General features: G+C 59.4%; 1 protein-coding gene across 1 annotated transcript; it reads left to right on the forward strand.

Moving 5' to 3' along the window:
• The first annotated feature begins 264 nt into the window (after positions 1 to 264).
• On the forward strand, positions 265 to 12,497 carry LOC135893265 (cytoglobin-1-like). Its single transcript, XM_065421067.1, has 5 exons — positions 265 to 497; positions 9,420 to 9,527; positions 10,672 to 10,792; positions 11,513 to 11,593; positions 12,372 to 12,497. Exons 1-5 carry the CDS (start codon positions 265 to 267, stop codon positions 12,495 to 12,497), a joined length of 669 nt encoding a protein of 222 aa, XP_065277139.1.
• Positions 12,498 to 15,652: the final 3,155 nt, after the last annotated feature.

Below are 15,652 nucleotides of genomic sequence, written 5' to 3' on the forward strand. Positions count from 1 at the left end.
CAGTTTCCTCAGGCTGAAGGTCTGTTTCCCTTTAGATTGTTAGCTAGTTCCCGGTGCTTTGAGCTCCGAGCTCTGCCCTTGGGTACACGCTCTGGGGCGTCTGTCCCAGGGGAGGTACTAAGGTTTCAATTCAGTCCAGCTGCAGGTTCCTAACTCATTTGTTGTATCTCTATCTGTCTCGCCGGTTTGGAAGATCCAGGAATAGAACCCAGGCGTCCGGCCCCTTGCAGCTCTGCCGGGGGTGGGTTTTATTCCCCTCTCGGGATGGGGTGCGCTCTGTCAGGTTCTGGGATCGCCCCGGGGAAGACCATCTCGGAGTCCAAGCGGAGCCCGTCGTCGGAAAACCTAGCGGCGCCGAAAGCGGGACCGGGGCACGGAGGCGACGGGCTGGGGGCAGGTCCCTTTCCGCTGGCGGACGCGCAGAAGGAGCGGATCCAGGAGTCCTGGCGGATCCTGCACGACAATATCGCTCGGGTCGGCATCATTGTCTTTATCAGGTGAGCGAAGCTGCAGGTTTGGGGTGGTTGACACGGGTCCAGACGCCCCCGATCTGTGTCATCCCCGCTCCCCTCCCTGGTGCTGTCCTGGAGTCCGGCTCGCTCTGGGGTGCCTGGGGATGGACAGTTTTTGCCACCGAAGAAAATCCCCCGACTGGTTTGGTTGGTAAGAAGCCGATGGGAGTTTCTTGGCTTTAAAAAGTTCCGTGTTTCTAGCAAAGAAGAGCCCAAAAGGCAAGTGTGTTCGGAGCTGGCGTGCGTCTAGCTTTCCGGTGTTCAAGGGGGCACTGAGGAACCCACGGGCCCAGACCCCCAACTGATGTCAGTCGGCATCGCTCCTTTGACTCCAGTGGAGCGCGGGCCCATTCACACCAGCTGGGGGATCTGACTCCGATGGGGCCGAACCTGTTTACACTGGCTGCGGATCTGGTCTGACGCCACTAGTGCCTGTTTGCACTAGCTGGGGATGTGTGGCTGTGGTGCCGGTCTGGAGCCAGCCTTCGAGATCAGCCACTGATCTGTAAGGAGGAAGCCCAGGCGCAAGTCTTTGGGTCTTACTTGTAGCGGCAAATTGTTTCCGGCCTTGCGCCAGTGTTTATTCCTGCATTTCACATTCGAACACAAGCGCTGTCAGTTTTGATTCCTGGGTTCTGTTCCCACCTCTGGGAGGGGAGTGGGGTCTAGTGGTTTGGGGGGGGGGGGGACTGGGTTCTATCCCAGCTTTGGGAGGGGAGTGGGGTCTAGTGATTAGAGGAGGGAGGGCTGGGAGCCAGGACTCCTGGGTTCTATCCCAGCTCTGGGAGGGGAGAGGGGAGTGGGGTTGGGAGGGGCTGGGAGCCAGGACTCCTGGGTCCTATTCCCAGCTTTGGGGTGGGGAGGAACAGTGGCTAGTGAGTACAGCAGAGGGGGAACTGGGTTCCAGGACTCCTGGGTTCTATACTTAGTTCTGGGAGGGGAGTGGGGTTGAGCGTTACCCCAGGGGAGAACAGGACGCCTGGGTTCCGTTCCGACACTGACTCACTGTGTGATGCTGGGCAATTCTCCCCTCTCCCTGCCTCAGTTTCCCCAGAGGTATGGAGACTGGCTTGTGGTGCTGAACGCATGCGTGTCTGTAAAGCACTTTTGGACTCTTGGCTAGAAATAGCCAGCAGCAGTTTACGATTGTAATACGCTCAAGCAAATACTCGTCAGTCAGCGCACTTGTGGGGCTCTCTCTGAATTAATAATCTTTGCGATTACTGGGGGGCTTCTCATCCCGGGCTCTCAAAGCCCTTCTCGAAGGAAGGGTCAGTATCCTTATTGCCTTCCTAATAGAAGGGGGGAACAGAGGCACAGAGAGGGATCTGCCCAAAGTTAGTGACAGGGCTCAGAACAGAACCCAGGAGTCCTGACTCCGAGGCCCCACCCCCATTGCTCCAGCCACAAGACCAAATACCCTTATAAGACATGGGACGAGAACCCAAAAATCCTTATGCTGAGCCCTGCTACTCTAACCACTCCTTTCCCAGAAAGAACCCAGGAGTCGTGCCACCCAGACCCCTTGGCTCTAACCACTAGACCCCACTCCCCACCCAGAGCAGGGAGAGAACCCAGGAGTCCTGCCTCCTCGTCTCCCCCTTGCTCTTACCATTAGACCCCACTTCCCTCCCAGAGCGGGGAGAGAACCCAGGATCCTGCCTCCTCGTCCCCCCCTTGCTCTTACCAGTAGACCCCATTCCCTTCCCAGAGTGGGGAGAGAACCCAGGAGGCCTGACACCCAGCCCCCCTGCTCTAACCACTAGACCCCACTCCCCTCCCAGAGCCAGGGAGAGAACCCAGGAGTCCTGCCTCCTAGTCCAGTCCCCCCCCCGCTCTGGCCACAGCCCTGATCCGCCCCTATTGGCCTTGTGGGGGCAGAGAATAGCCACAGTGCACTGTGCTTTGGTCGTACTGGGGGAGTGCTGGCACCTGCTCTTGCTTAGCGTTTGTGTCTCTCTGACCTGGCGGTAGCCAGATCTGCTTTGCATCTGGCAGTGTCCAAGTGACTGCGGGGGGCGGGTGGGTGGGGGAGCAAAGTGCTATGCTCTAGTTGTGGCTGAGGTGGAGAAGCAGGCCAGAGATCAGACCCCTTTGGGGTCCCTAGGGCCGGTGAGGTGGCAACTGACCAGGAGTTGCTGCTTCGTTTGGCTGGATCAAGCACTGGAGGGGGGAGGTCAGAGGGGACAGGTGGATACTTAGCGCTGGGGAAGTCTGACCCTCAGCCTGCCAGCTGCCACTCATCCACAGAGCAGGCACAGGCTGGGTGGCCCGGGGGCTTGCGCCCACCCCGGCCCACGTGCCTCAGTGCCAGCCCGTTAAGGTACCCCAGGCACTTTCCCCTGGAGTCAGCGAGTAGTCGCAGCTTCGCCAGCGCTAAGGTCCCCCAAATCACCAGCGTGGCTTAAACCCCCCCCCCCGAGATTTGAAAGGAGAGGACAGATTCTGGGCTCTCCATCGCGGCGTTCCCCAGCTTTGCGCTGCCGCCGGGAGGAGCGAGTGTCATTTCTGTTTAAAACGAGAGCCGAGGGACTCCCGAAATCCCCTGCCTCCCGCAGCTGGGACTTTGGGAAAAGACCCCAGATATCAGGAGACTCCTGACGAAATCACAACAGTTGGCGACGCGGATGTTGGCCGAATTCCCCGGAGGACAGAGACTAGCCACAGCGCAGGGCGCTCTGGCCACGCCCCTAGACAGGAGGCTGTACGCCAGCGCCACACCAGCTGGGGAAGCCCCCCACCCTGGGGAGATGCTCATGGGCCGTTCGGGCTGCCAGAGCGGGGCAAAGGGCGCTGAGCGGGACGGAGAGCCAGGCCCAGAGGCGTTGGGGCAGAGAAACGGGCCTCTTTCAGGCTGCGTTCCTCCACCAGGAAGGGAGAAGAGGCACCAGCCAGGTTTAACTTTCCCCGGGCAGCGTGATCTGTAACCCCCACCCCCTTGGCTGTTTAGCTGGGAACTCCGGCCCCTCTCCCATGGCAGCAGAGCCCGTCCTGTGTTCCATATGGCATCAATTACTCCAATTACCCGCCTGCAGGGCTCCTGGCTAATCCAATAGGGGAAACAGCAAATTGATTGGAAACACGGCAAGCCTGTCCGATCGCATCAGCTGCCAAATGAGGGTCATTAGGGCCTGCTGGGAAACGAAGGCTGTGGTTAGAGCTGGAGCTGGCGGGCTGGATCTCAGCACCCCTTAACTTTGGCCTCGTGCCCCTTATAGATTCATTAGGAGAAGGATGCAAATTGCACGGCGCAGACCCCGGGCGAGATCGGGACCCCGTCGCGCCGGGTGCTGCCCAGACACACAGTGACCGAGATCAGGCCACCATCGTGCCGGACGCCGCCCAGACACACAGCGACCGAGATTGGGGTCCCGTCGCGCCGGGCGCTGCCCAGACACACACCGACCGAGATCAGGGCCCCGTCGCGCCGGGCGCTGCGCAGACCCCAGCCAAGATCAGGGCCCCGTCGCGCCGGGCGCTGCGCAGACCCCGGCCGAGATCAGGGCCCCGTCGCACCGGGCGCTGCACAGACATCCAGTGAAAGCTAGTACCTGCCCTAAAGAGCTCACAATCTAAATACCCAAAGGTTGGGAGGGGAAACTGAGGCACGGAGATGGCAAATGACTGGCCCCCAGTCACCCAACAGATCAGTGGCAAAGCCAGGGATAGAAGCCAGTCGCCCTGTGCTCTATCCCGTTCCCTAGTAGGACAGGGTGCATCTGGCAGGCAGGACTGTAGGGGAGAGCCCTTCCCACAGCGTGCCCGGGGCCAGTGTTGTAGGGTAAAAGGCCTGTGTTTGCCTGACAACCGCACGGCTTACGAACCCTGACATCCCAGTCCTCTGTTCTCGCCGGCCAGTGGCTCAAAGATTGCAGCCCCTTCTCATCCTGGCCTGAGGTGTGTTTCTTTCGAAGTCACGGGTTCCCGCGCCCTAGCTCGCCCCATCCAGCTGGATCTCAAAGGACTTTACAACAGAGGTCAGTGGCGTTATCCCCATTTGACAGATGGGGAAACTGAGGCACGAGGCAGGGGAAGGGTCAATCCACTAGGCCACATTGATTTCTGTTCTACTCTCACTCCCCAGGCCTTGGTATCTCAGGCCCGTCTCCTTCTATCCTGCTGGGGGTTTGCTCCCCCAGCTCCCTGGTCTTCTCCACCCATGGGGCTGCATTCCCAGGCGAACTCTCCTTGGTCCTAGACCCGGCCCTTCCCCCAAGCGCTCCCTCCCCTCCACCTGGAGAGGTGAGCTGAGGCTGGCACAAGACAGCTGCCCCCTCTCCCCCCACTTAAAGGACCAGCCGCCCCGGGGTTGGATTCTGCAGTGCGACGAACCAGGAGCCCTGACATGACGACCGCCTTCCGCTCCGTCTTAGCAACCGGATTCTGCACCAACACAGCCTCCCACCCCCGCCAGCCCCGTTGCAGCGCCAGCAATAAACCGTGGCACGATCAGGTCTGCAGAAAGGGCACGGCCCAGGGGGTCACCCACTTCTGTGGCACCCCCAGGCGCCGGGGCGCCAATTAGCTTTCCTCCCCAGTGGGCAGCCCTGCGGATCCCGGTGGAAGCCAGGAGGGGGTGGGGGGGAGTTTTATTTCATCCGTGCGGCTTTTCCTCCTCTCCTTTATTGGGCTACTTTGCATAAAGGTTCATAATTAACCAGCACCAAGTCCCGTCCCCCCGCCCCCGCCCTCACAAATAAACGAAAGTGCAGGCCGTGGATCCACCAGCTGCTGCATCGGGGCTGCTCTGCCCACCGACTGAATCGGCCAAACTATGTGTCATAAACCCCTCTACTGCTCTGAGCCAGTGGGGATTTTCCACTTCTGGGCTTTTGGAGCATGCGGAGCCGAGTTCTATAGCGCAGCGCCTCTCTGGGGACTTGCCGGGTCTCGCAGAGGCTGAGGAGTTAGCCCCCAGCGAGGAATTGCCCGTGATTCCCTTTCACTGAATTTGCTCAGAGCATAATCACAGACCATTAGACTGGGCATGTCATAGGGGGCCTTAAATCCAGGCATCTCAAAGCACTTCACAAACAGCGGAAGGAAATCTCACAGACCCCAGGACGTGACCTGCTTTTACTGATGGGGAAACTGAGGCATGGAGCGGTGAAAGAGCTTGCCCACAGTCACACAGCAAGTCTGAGGCACAGCTGGGGAGAGGACCCAGGAGTCCTGAACCTCACAGGGAGTCCGGGCCACAGCTGGGGAGGGGACCCAGGAGTCCTGACGCTCACGGGGAGTCTGGGCCACAGCTGGGGAGGGGACCCAGGAGTCCTGACGCTCACGGGGAGTCCGAGCCACAGCCGGGGATGGGACCCAGGAGTCCTGACGCTCACGGGGAGTCCGGGGCACAGCTGGGGAGAGGACCCAGGAGTCCTGAACCTCACAGGGAGTCCGGGCCACAGCTGGGGAGGGGACCCAGGAGTCCTGACGCTCACGGGGAGTCTGGGCCACAGCTGGGGAGGGGACCCAGGAGTCCTGACGCTCACGGGGAGTCCGAGCCACAGCTGGGGATGGGACCCAGGAGTCCTGACGCTCACGGGGAGTCCGGGGCACAGCTGGGGAGGGGACCCAGGAGTCCTGATGCTCACAGGGAGTCCAGGCCACAGCTGGGGAGGGAACCCAGGAGTCCCGACGCTCACGGGGAGTCCGGGCCACAGCTGGGGAGGGAACCCAGGAGTCCCGACGCTCACGGGGAGTCCGGGCCACAGCTGGGGACGGGACCCAGGAGTCCTGACGCTCACGGGGAGTCCGGGCCACAGCTGGGGAGGGAACCCAGGAGTCCTGACGCTCACGGGGAGTCCGGGCCACAGCTGGGGAGGGAACCCAGGAGTCCCGACGCTCACGGGGAGTCCGGGCCACAGCTGGGGAGGGGACCCAGGAGTCCTGACGCTCACGGGGAGTCCGGGCCACAGCTGGGGAGGGGACCCAGGAGTCCTGACGCTCACGGGGAGTCCGAGCCACAGCTGGGGATGGGACCCAGGAGTCCTGACGCTCACGGGGAGTCCGGGGCACAGCTGGGGAGGGGACCCAGGAGTCCTGATGCTCACAGGGAGTCCAGGCCACAGCTGGGGAGGGAACCCAGGAGTCCTGACGCTCACGGGGAGTCCGAGCCACAGCTGGGGATGGGACCCAGGAGTCCTGACGCTCACGGGGAGTCCGGGGCACAGCTGGGGAGGGGACCCAGGAGTCCTGATGCTCACAGGGAGTCCAGGCCACAGCTGGGGAGGGAACCCAGGAGTCCTGACGCTCACGGGGAGTCCGGGCCACAGCTGGGGAGGGGACCCAGGAGTCCTGACGCTCACAGGGAGTCCGGGCCACAGCTGGGGAGGGAATCCAGGAGTCCCGACGCTCACGGGGAGTCCGGGCCACAGCTGGGGACGGGACCCAGGAGTCCTGATGCTCAGTGAGTGAGTCTGGGCCTCAGCTGGGGCCAGGCCACAGCTGGAGGACGGTGTCCAGTTCTGGGCGCCGCGCTTTAGGAGAGACGTGGGCAAATTGGAGAGAGGCCAGAGGAGAGCAACAAAAAGGATCCAAGGTTCAGCAAACCTGCCCTAGGAGGAGAGGTTAAAAAAACTGGGCCTGTTTAGTCTTGAGAAAAAAGACTGAAGGGGGGATCTGAGAACAGTCGTCAGATACGTTAAGGGCTGTTCGAAAGAGGACGAGGATCAGCTGTTCTCCATGTCCGCTGACGGCAGGACAAGACCTAACGGGTTAATCCACAGCCAGGGAGATTGAAGTGAGATATTAGGAGAAACTTTCTAACTCTCCGGGGAGTGAAGCTCCGGAACAGGCTCCCAAGGGAGGTTGTGGGATCCCCGTCACTGGAGGTTTTTCAGAACTGGATGGACAAACCCCGGTTGGGGCTGGCCTAGGTTTACTCGGTCCGGCCTCAGCGCAGGGGACTGGATCTGACGACCTCCTGAGGTCCCTGCCAACCCGACATTTCTGATACTGATCGGGCCGGACTCTGCTTAGCCGGCAAAAGCCAACAAGCCTCAAAGCCTGTGGCACCGCTGCCTGGAATTCGCTGCTGCCTTCCACTGAGCACAAGCAGCTGTGAATCGGGTTCCCTCCCCTCCGTGCCGCATGGGGCGAGGTGCTGACAGATGGCTCTCCCAGAGCTCCCCTGTGCAGAGCAATCACTCGCCCAAGAGCACTGTGTTTAGCACGGATGCTTGCGGAGCATCCCCCGAAGCGGTTCGTGCGGAGCGTTAGCCCAGCTGTGCGTTTATTTCTGTTGGGCTCGGCAAAATGGGTCCCCGCAAGCGGACAGGAGCCTTCTTATCCAGTCTGTCTACATTAGGGCTACTGGATTACGGTAGCACCCACAGGCTGCATCTGAGATTGGGGCGCCGTCGGGCCGGGCGCTGCCCAGACACACAGTGACCGAGATCAGGGTCCCGTCGCGCCGGGCGTCGCCCAGACACACAGCGACCGAGATCAGGGCCCCGTCGGGCCGGGCGCTGCCCAGACACACAGCAACCGATATCAGGGCCCCGTCGGGCCGGGCGCTGCCCAGACACACAGCGACTGAATCAGGGCCCCGTCGGGCCGGGCGCTGGCCAGACACACAGGGACCGAGATCAGGGCCCGGTCGCGCCGGGCGCCACCCAGACACACAGCAACCGATATCAGGGCCCCGTCGGGCCGGGCGCTGGCCAGACACACAGGGACCGAGATCAGGGCCCCGTCGGGCCGGGCGCCGCCCAGACACACAGCGACCGAGATCGGGGCCCCATCGCGCCGGGCGCTGCCCAGACACACAGTGACCGAGATCAGGGCCCTGTCGCGCCGGGCGCTGCCCAGACACACAGTGACCGAGATCGGGGCCCCATCGCGCCGGGCGCTGCCCAGACACACAGTGACCGAGATCGGGGCCCCGTCGCGCCGGGCGCTGCCCAGACACACAGTGACCGAGATCAGGACCCCGTCGCGCCGGGCGCTGGCCAGACACACAGCGACCGAGATCAGGACCCCGTCGCGCCGGGCGCTGCCCAGACACACAGTGGCCGAGATCAGGGCCCCGTCGCGCCGGGCGCCACCCAGACACACAGCAACCGATATCAGGGCCCCGTCGCGCCGGGCGCTGCCCAGACACACAGTGACTGAGATCAGGGCCCCGTCGGGCCGGGCGCCGCCCAGACACACAGCGACGGAGATCGGGGCCCCATCGGGCCGGGCGCTGCCCAGACACACAGTGACCGAGATCAGGGCCCTGTCGGGCCGGGCGCTGCACAGACACACAGTGACCGAGATCGGGGCCACGTCGGGCCGGGCGCTGCCCGGACACACAGTGACCGAGATTGGGGCCCCGTCGCGCCGGGCGCTGCCCGGACACACAGCGACTGAGGTCTTGGCACTGCCTGGCACAGTGAGGCCCCAGTCTTGCTTGGCACCTCTCGACATGACAGTAATACGGGTAATGAATGATAAAAGGGAATTCCAGTATCTCACCAAACCCTGTGAAAAGGTGTGTGGTCTGAGCCCCTAGAATGGGGGCTCGGGCTTAGTGTTCGCGCCTGGCTCTGGGAGGGGAGTGGGGTCTAGTGGTTACAGCGGGGGGGCTGGGAGCCAGGACTCCTGGGTTCTGCTCTGGGAGGGGAGGGCTGCTCTGCCAGTTACAGAGGGGCACTTAGTCAGGATTCCTGGGTTCTCTCCTGGTCACTTCCGAGGTCAAGTCACTTCCCATATTGCCATCCGCGCAGGCAGGTGACCGGCTCCCACCTTTGCAATGTGCTGTGGAGGGGGAAGGGGCAGGATACGTGGCAGAGGGTTATTTTGACACCACCACTAGGGGTCGCGCCCGTGCACGTCGCCCAGCTGCCCTGTGGTACAAAAAGACCCAGTGAAACGGCTCGTGTGCGTGCCCGATCCCCCTGAGTCTGTCTCCCCTCCCCCGCTCAGGTTATTCGAGACCCACCCCGAGTGCAAAGACGTCTTCTTCCTCTTCCGGGACATCGAGGACCTGGAGCAGCTCAAGATGAACAAGGAGCTGCGAGCCCATGGCCTGAGGTGGGTCCCTGTGGGGGTGCCAGGGAACCCGCTACCGCGCCAGGCCCGAGCTCCTGGGTCTGTGAGGGCGCGGCCCTTGGGGCACAAGGCTAATGCAAGTGGCTGAGTGACAGGAACCAGGACTCCTGGGTTCTATTCCTGGATCTCAGAGGTGAGGGGAGTGGGGTCTAGTGGTCAGAGCAGGAGAGAGGCTGGGAACCAGGACTCCTGGGTTTGTTCTTGGATCTCAGAGGTGAGGGCAGTGGGGTCTAATGGTTAGAGCAGGAAAGAGGCTGGGAATCAGGACTCCTGGGTTCTATTCCTGGATCTCCGAGAGGAGGGGAGTGGGGTCTAGTGGTTAGAGCAGGAAAGAGGCTGGGAACCAGGACTCCTGGGTTTGTTCCTGGATCTGGGCGGGGAGCGGCGTCTCACCTCCCCATGCTGGCTAACGTGGGAAGGGGAGCTGCTCCCCAAAACGGGGGTGGGCTCTCCCACCAGACCCGGTTTTGAATGGTAAAGTAATCAAGCCATGGAAATGAGAGTGGTCTGATACAGGGAGGGTAAGGGCTGGAGTCAGTCCCATAAGGGGTGCCCAACCATGGTATGGGGTGGGGGGCATGGGAAGAAAGTTGGAGGGGTTGGAGAGGAGCCAGGGGGAGCTTTGGGGGGCTGGGAACAGAACTGTGGGGGGCTGGGGGGAGCTGGTTAGTCAGTTAATTTGCTAGATGGATATTATTACTGTCTGAAGAACAAGGCCCTGACGTCTGCAGACCAGCCCTTGTTAGCCTGTGGAACTCCCTGCCAAAGAACGTTACTGAGCCAGGTTGACGCTGGGGAAGCTAGACCTGTGCCAGGGGCTTGCTTTACAGAGGTGCTGAGCACCCACAACTCACTGTGCAGCCAGTGGCAGCTACCAAGGCTCAGAGCCTCTGCACATGCGGCCTGAGGGTTCTTCATGTTCATGCATCAGGGCATTGGTGCTGGAGGGGGTCAGGAAGGAATTTCTCCTGGTGTAAGGTGGGCTCCCCCTCTGAAGCAGCCAGCTTTGGCAGGCTAGAGGGCTGGATGTTGGCAGAGTATGGCACATCTCCCACATACTTCTCTGACCCCTGGGGAGCGATGCAGCCACGCCCCCAATCCAATGCTTGATTCTCCCCCACCCCAGGGTGATGTCCTTCATTGAGAAAAGCGTGGCCCGGCTGGACCAAGAGGACAAGCTGGAACAGCTGGCCTTCGAGCTCGGCAGGAGTCACTACAGATACAACGCCCCTCCCAAGTACTATGAGGTGAGCGCCCCAGGGACCCGGCAGCAGGGTAGGGGGCGGACCTCCCCATTCTGTGGGGAGTGGGAGGAGCTCCTGTGGGATCTGCTTACCCCCGTGGGTGTTTGGAACCAGGCTCTGCAGTTCTGTGCAGGAGGGTATCCCAGAGTGCATTGCACCATAGTGGCAGGATGGGAGCAATTTCCCCAGCACATTCCAGTACAAAGCAATTTTCCCAGCATGCACAGGTACAACCTGCTTTTTTTCCCAGCATGCACTTGTACAAATGGCTTTTCCCCCCAGCATGCTCCAGTGTGAACAGCTTTTCCCACAATTCACTAGGACGAACCGCTTTTCCCAGCATACTCCAGTACAAACCACTGTTCCCCCACAGTTCACCAGTTCGAACCGATTTCCCCAGCATGCACTGGTACAAACTGCTTCCCCCCTCCCCCCCTTCATGCTCCAGTACAAATGGCGTTTTCCACCGTTCACCAGGAGGAACCAATTTTCCCAGTCCCAGTATACCCTGGTGCGAACCGATTTCCCCACAATCCACCAGTGCAAACCGCTTTTCCCAGCACATCCCAGTATGAACCACTTCCCCCCAGCAATTTGCTAGTATGGACTAGCAAGCTGTGTGGACGGCAGTGCCCAGCCACGTCCGGATCCATCTGTAGCCCGGGCAGGGAAGGGCTGGGGCTGGCGCCTCCCTCTGACCCCGCCTCGGCTCTCTGTTTCCAGTACGTGGGCATCCAGTTCATCAGCACGGTGCAGCCCATCCTCAAGGAGCGCTGGACGCCGGAAGTGGAGGAGGCCTGGCAGGTAGGGAGCAGCTCCGCGGTTGGCCCTCTCCCATGCTGCCGCTGGCAGAGGTCCCGTCCGCGCCTGGGTGGGCTGGACCCCTTCATCCTGCCCTGAGCCCTTTGTGTGGGGCTCCCGCCGTCAGCTGCAGCCAGAGGGGAACTAGACGCGGCCGCTTGGGGGGCTTATGGGGGGGCTTTGCCCTCCTGGTTGGCCTAGTAGTGGGTTTGGAGCCCAGTTCTCAGCAACACATAGGCTGCTCTGGCAGCATCCAGGGGCCTTGATGTGGATTGAAATGGTCCACTGATGATCCACCCCATACAGGCCTCCCCAGGGCCCACGAGGGGCGGATCGGGGGCGTGGCCGGAGCGCACTGTGCTGTGGCTATTCGCTGCCCCCCCAGGGCCCATAGGGGACTGGGCTAGGCCCTGCACGGTGTATTCAGGGAGTGCAAAGGGGGCTGTATTATGATACAGATCACGCAGAGGGACTGTCCTGCCCAGCCCCTGCAGCCTTGGGCTGGAGCATGCTCAGTTACTCTGTCGGGAGCTGGAGCATGCTCAATGCAGACGGAATCTTTGGGGAATTTAGTTGCCAAACTCTAACCAGTCTCTACTGAGCACATGCGAACTGAGATTCCTCCCCGCCCCCCAAAAGCTTCTAACTTAGCCAGATATGAGTGGATTGTCACAGGGAGGGCAAAAGGCACCTCCCTGGCGCCAGGGCGACCATGCACGAACCAGCCGCCCGGCCAGGCCTGCTTCACCCCTTGTGCATTCTCTCTCCCTTTCCCTTGCAGAGTCTGTTCAAGTACCTGACGGCCACGATGAAACGGGGGTACTACGAGGAAGAGGAGAAATCGGGCAGCATCAAATCCCTTGCCTTGAGGAAACCCGGGACTGGATCCATCCTGAACAGCATATAGGTCCAAGAGCGGGCGGCGTAGCGCTTGGCTTGGCTTGCTGTGATATTCCCATAGGACCTCTCCTTCCCCCTGTGCACAAGGAACTGCCCTTGCTTGTTACTTTCACAGGCTGTGATTCCAGCTGAATCCAGCTTTGATTCCAGCGCAGAGGCTAGATTTTTGCTGCTGGTCGGAGGCCCCATCTGTGTAGCCGGGGTCCCCCCCAGGGGTCGCCGCAGCAGGTAGAGGCAGTAAACTATCTCTGAACCCTTTCTACTTTGGGTATAGGCAGTTCTGGGTGAGCTTCCTGGAAGGGAAAAGGGGCCGAGAACAGGAGTCGGCTTTAGAGACCGGCGTGAGGGCCTTGATTTCTATATATGGACTGTTATCCGCCTGGCCCATCTAGCAGCGCCGGGGAAGGGGTTAAACATCCCCCGAGTTTGCAGAGCGGCAGTGTTAAAGGTGACTCGCAAAGGGAAATGAAATTGGGGTGGGTGCCCTCACCCCGTTTGGCTTCTTTACAATGGATCCAGACACCCTGAGAAATTAAACTCAGTCCGCCCCAGCTGCCAAATGGGAAGAACAACAATTTCTTGCAAGCTGGTAACAGTCTACTACCGCTGGCAGCTCTGGGAGTGACTCTATTAGCTTGAGTGGTGGAGGCCCGTGCTAGGCACGAGACGAGGTAGAGACAGACAGAGAGGGAGGACAAGGAGACAATCTGGGCAGGTTCAAACCTGGTTGATGACCCTGTACTGGGTGCCGGTATAAAACTGGTGCTGGAGAGGGGCCGTGAAATCACGTGGACCTCAGGAAGAGGGGGCGATAGGACAGAAGTAGCCTTACGCTGTGGTTAAAGCACTGGCGAGGGATGCAGGAGACCAAGGGTCACTCCCCACCTCTGCTACAGCTTCCCTGTGTGACCTTTGGCAAGTTACTTCATCTTTCTAGGCCTGGGTCCCCCCCCCCCAATCTGTACAGTAACTGTGCCTTTGCCCGGTTAGACTGGAAGCTGTTTGGGGCAGGGGCAGTCTCCCATGGGACCCTGATCTCAGTTTGAGGTGGCAGCACAGCAAGCTTTGACAGTAGAAACATTGACCTGGCAATCTACCCGGCAGGACTCGATGAGAACTAGCCCTGGGGCTGGTCTAGGCACAAAAATTGCACCAATTTAACTAAACCCCCCGCCCCCAAAATTCAAAGCCAACTTAGTTAAATGAGTGCAAACCCACCTTAACGATTATTTATTATTTGTATTATGGTAGCATCCACGCCCCCTTTGTGCCAGGCGCTGTACATTTTTATTGCTATTACATGTATTACAGTAGCGCCTTGGCGCCCCAGTCATGGAACAGGCCCCCCACAGTGCCAGGTGCTGTACATATTTATTGCTATTACATGTATTACGGTAGCGACTTGCACCGCAGTCACGGAACAGGCCCCCCACTGTGCCAGGCGCTGTACATTTTTATTGCTATTACATGTATTACGGTAACACCTTGGTGCCCCAGTCACGGAACAGGCCCCCTCACTGTGCCAGGCGCTGTATATTTTTATTGCTATTACATGTATTACGGTAACACCTTGGCACCCCAGTCACGGAACAGGCCCCCCACTGTGCCAGGCGCTACCGCTGTCAAGATTTTTGTGGGCTTGGGGGCAAAGGAGAGTTTTAAGGGGAGCTTAGAAGGCGAACGATGAAGTGGCTTGAATTCAAACTGGCTCTGAATGGTTCCGCGGCAGCGGGGGACTTCCTCTGTGTCAGGCGCTTCCCCCTCCCATAGTGCTTTGAACATCTGTATCTCACAGTCCCTATGTGAGGGAAGGAAATGCGGGTATCCCCCATTACACAGATGGGGAAACCGAGGCCCAGATCCACAGAGGTATTTAGCTCCCTAACTTTATTTGAAATCAGCGGAAGTTAGGCGCCTAAATACCTTTGAGGGTCGGAGACATCAGGTCACACAGAGAGCCTGTGACATTTAAGCTAAGCGGCTATAAACTAGGTGGAAATCTGTATCCATCCTAAAGAAGCATTTTCACCGTCAGATTGACACTCATGACACAGACACGCCCTTCGGCCCCATGACACCCCCCCCCCCCCACATGCTCCAAACGCAGGAATTAACTAAAGCTCAAAAATCCAAATCCCCCCCTGGCAGAATTTTCACCCCAGAAATGGAGAACGCCATGAAATCTACTAGGGTCATGGCTATTGCTCATTTCACATAGCAGGCCCCCAAATTCCACAACGATGGGTAGCAATAGAAAACCGTAAGGCCTGGTCTACACATAGATTTTGTCCTGGTATCACTATATGGGTAAGGAATGTGATGTTTTTAACCGATATAGTTATACCGATATAAACTGTAGTGTGGATGCAGTTATACTGGTATAAAGGGGCCTTAAACCAGTATTATTCTCCATCATGTACGGAACTATCTGTGGGAGTAAAGTGGTCACGACAGTGTTAATTGGGTTCCCTGGAACATAAGAACGGCCCTACTGGGTCAGACCAAAGGTCCATCTAGCCCAGTGTCCTGTCTTCTGACAGTGGCCAATGCCAGGTGCCCCAGAGGGAATGAACAGAACAGGGAATCATCAAGTGATCCATCCCCTGTCGCTCATTCCCAGCTTCTGGCAAACAGAGGCTAGGGACACCATTCCTGCCCATCCTGGCTAATAACCATCGATGGACCTATCCTCCATGAATTCATCTAGTTCTTTTTTGAACCCTGTTATAGTCTTGGCCTTCACAACATCCTCTGGCGAGGAGTTCCACAGGTTGACTGTGCGTTGTGTGAAGAAATCCTTCCTTTTGTTTGTTTTAAACCTGCTGCCTATTAATTAACCTGGAGTATTGTGGGCTTACCCTCTCTCTGTTTCGCCGTCATCCCCCCAACTCTCTTGCGATGCCATTAAATAAAGCAGCAACTTCCGCATTTGCGGGCGGACGTTTGATTTCTGCCCCTGCTGTCTGAGAGCAACTCTTGTCAGTTTCTCACGGCTGTTTCCACGGCTGGTGCTAATTCTCCTGCTTTGGGCCAGGTTCTTCCCTTCTGCCAGCGATCATCCTCGATTAACACCACGTCCCCTCGTCTGTCCTGGCCTCTAGGCCACCGCCAAGCGAGCAACATTCAGCTGATGCTTTTTGCTCTGTCGTGGACACGCGGCCA

The sequence above is a fragment of the Emys orbicularis genome, chromosome 21 (assembly GCF_028017835.1).
Source record: "Emys orbicularis isolate rEmyOrb1 chromosome 21, rEmyOrb1.hap1, whole genome shotgun sequence".
Taxonomy (NCBI): domain Eukaryota; kingdom Metazoa; phylum Chordata; order Testudines; family Emydidae; genus Emys; species Emys orbicularis.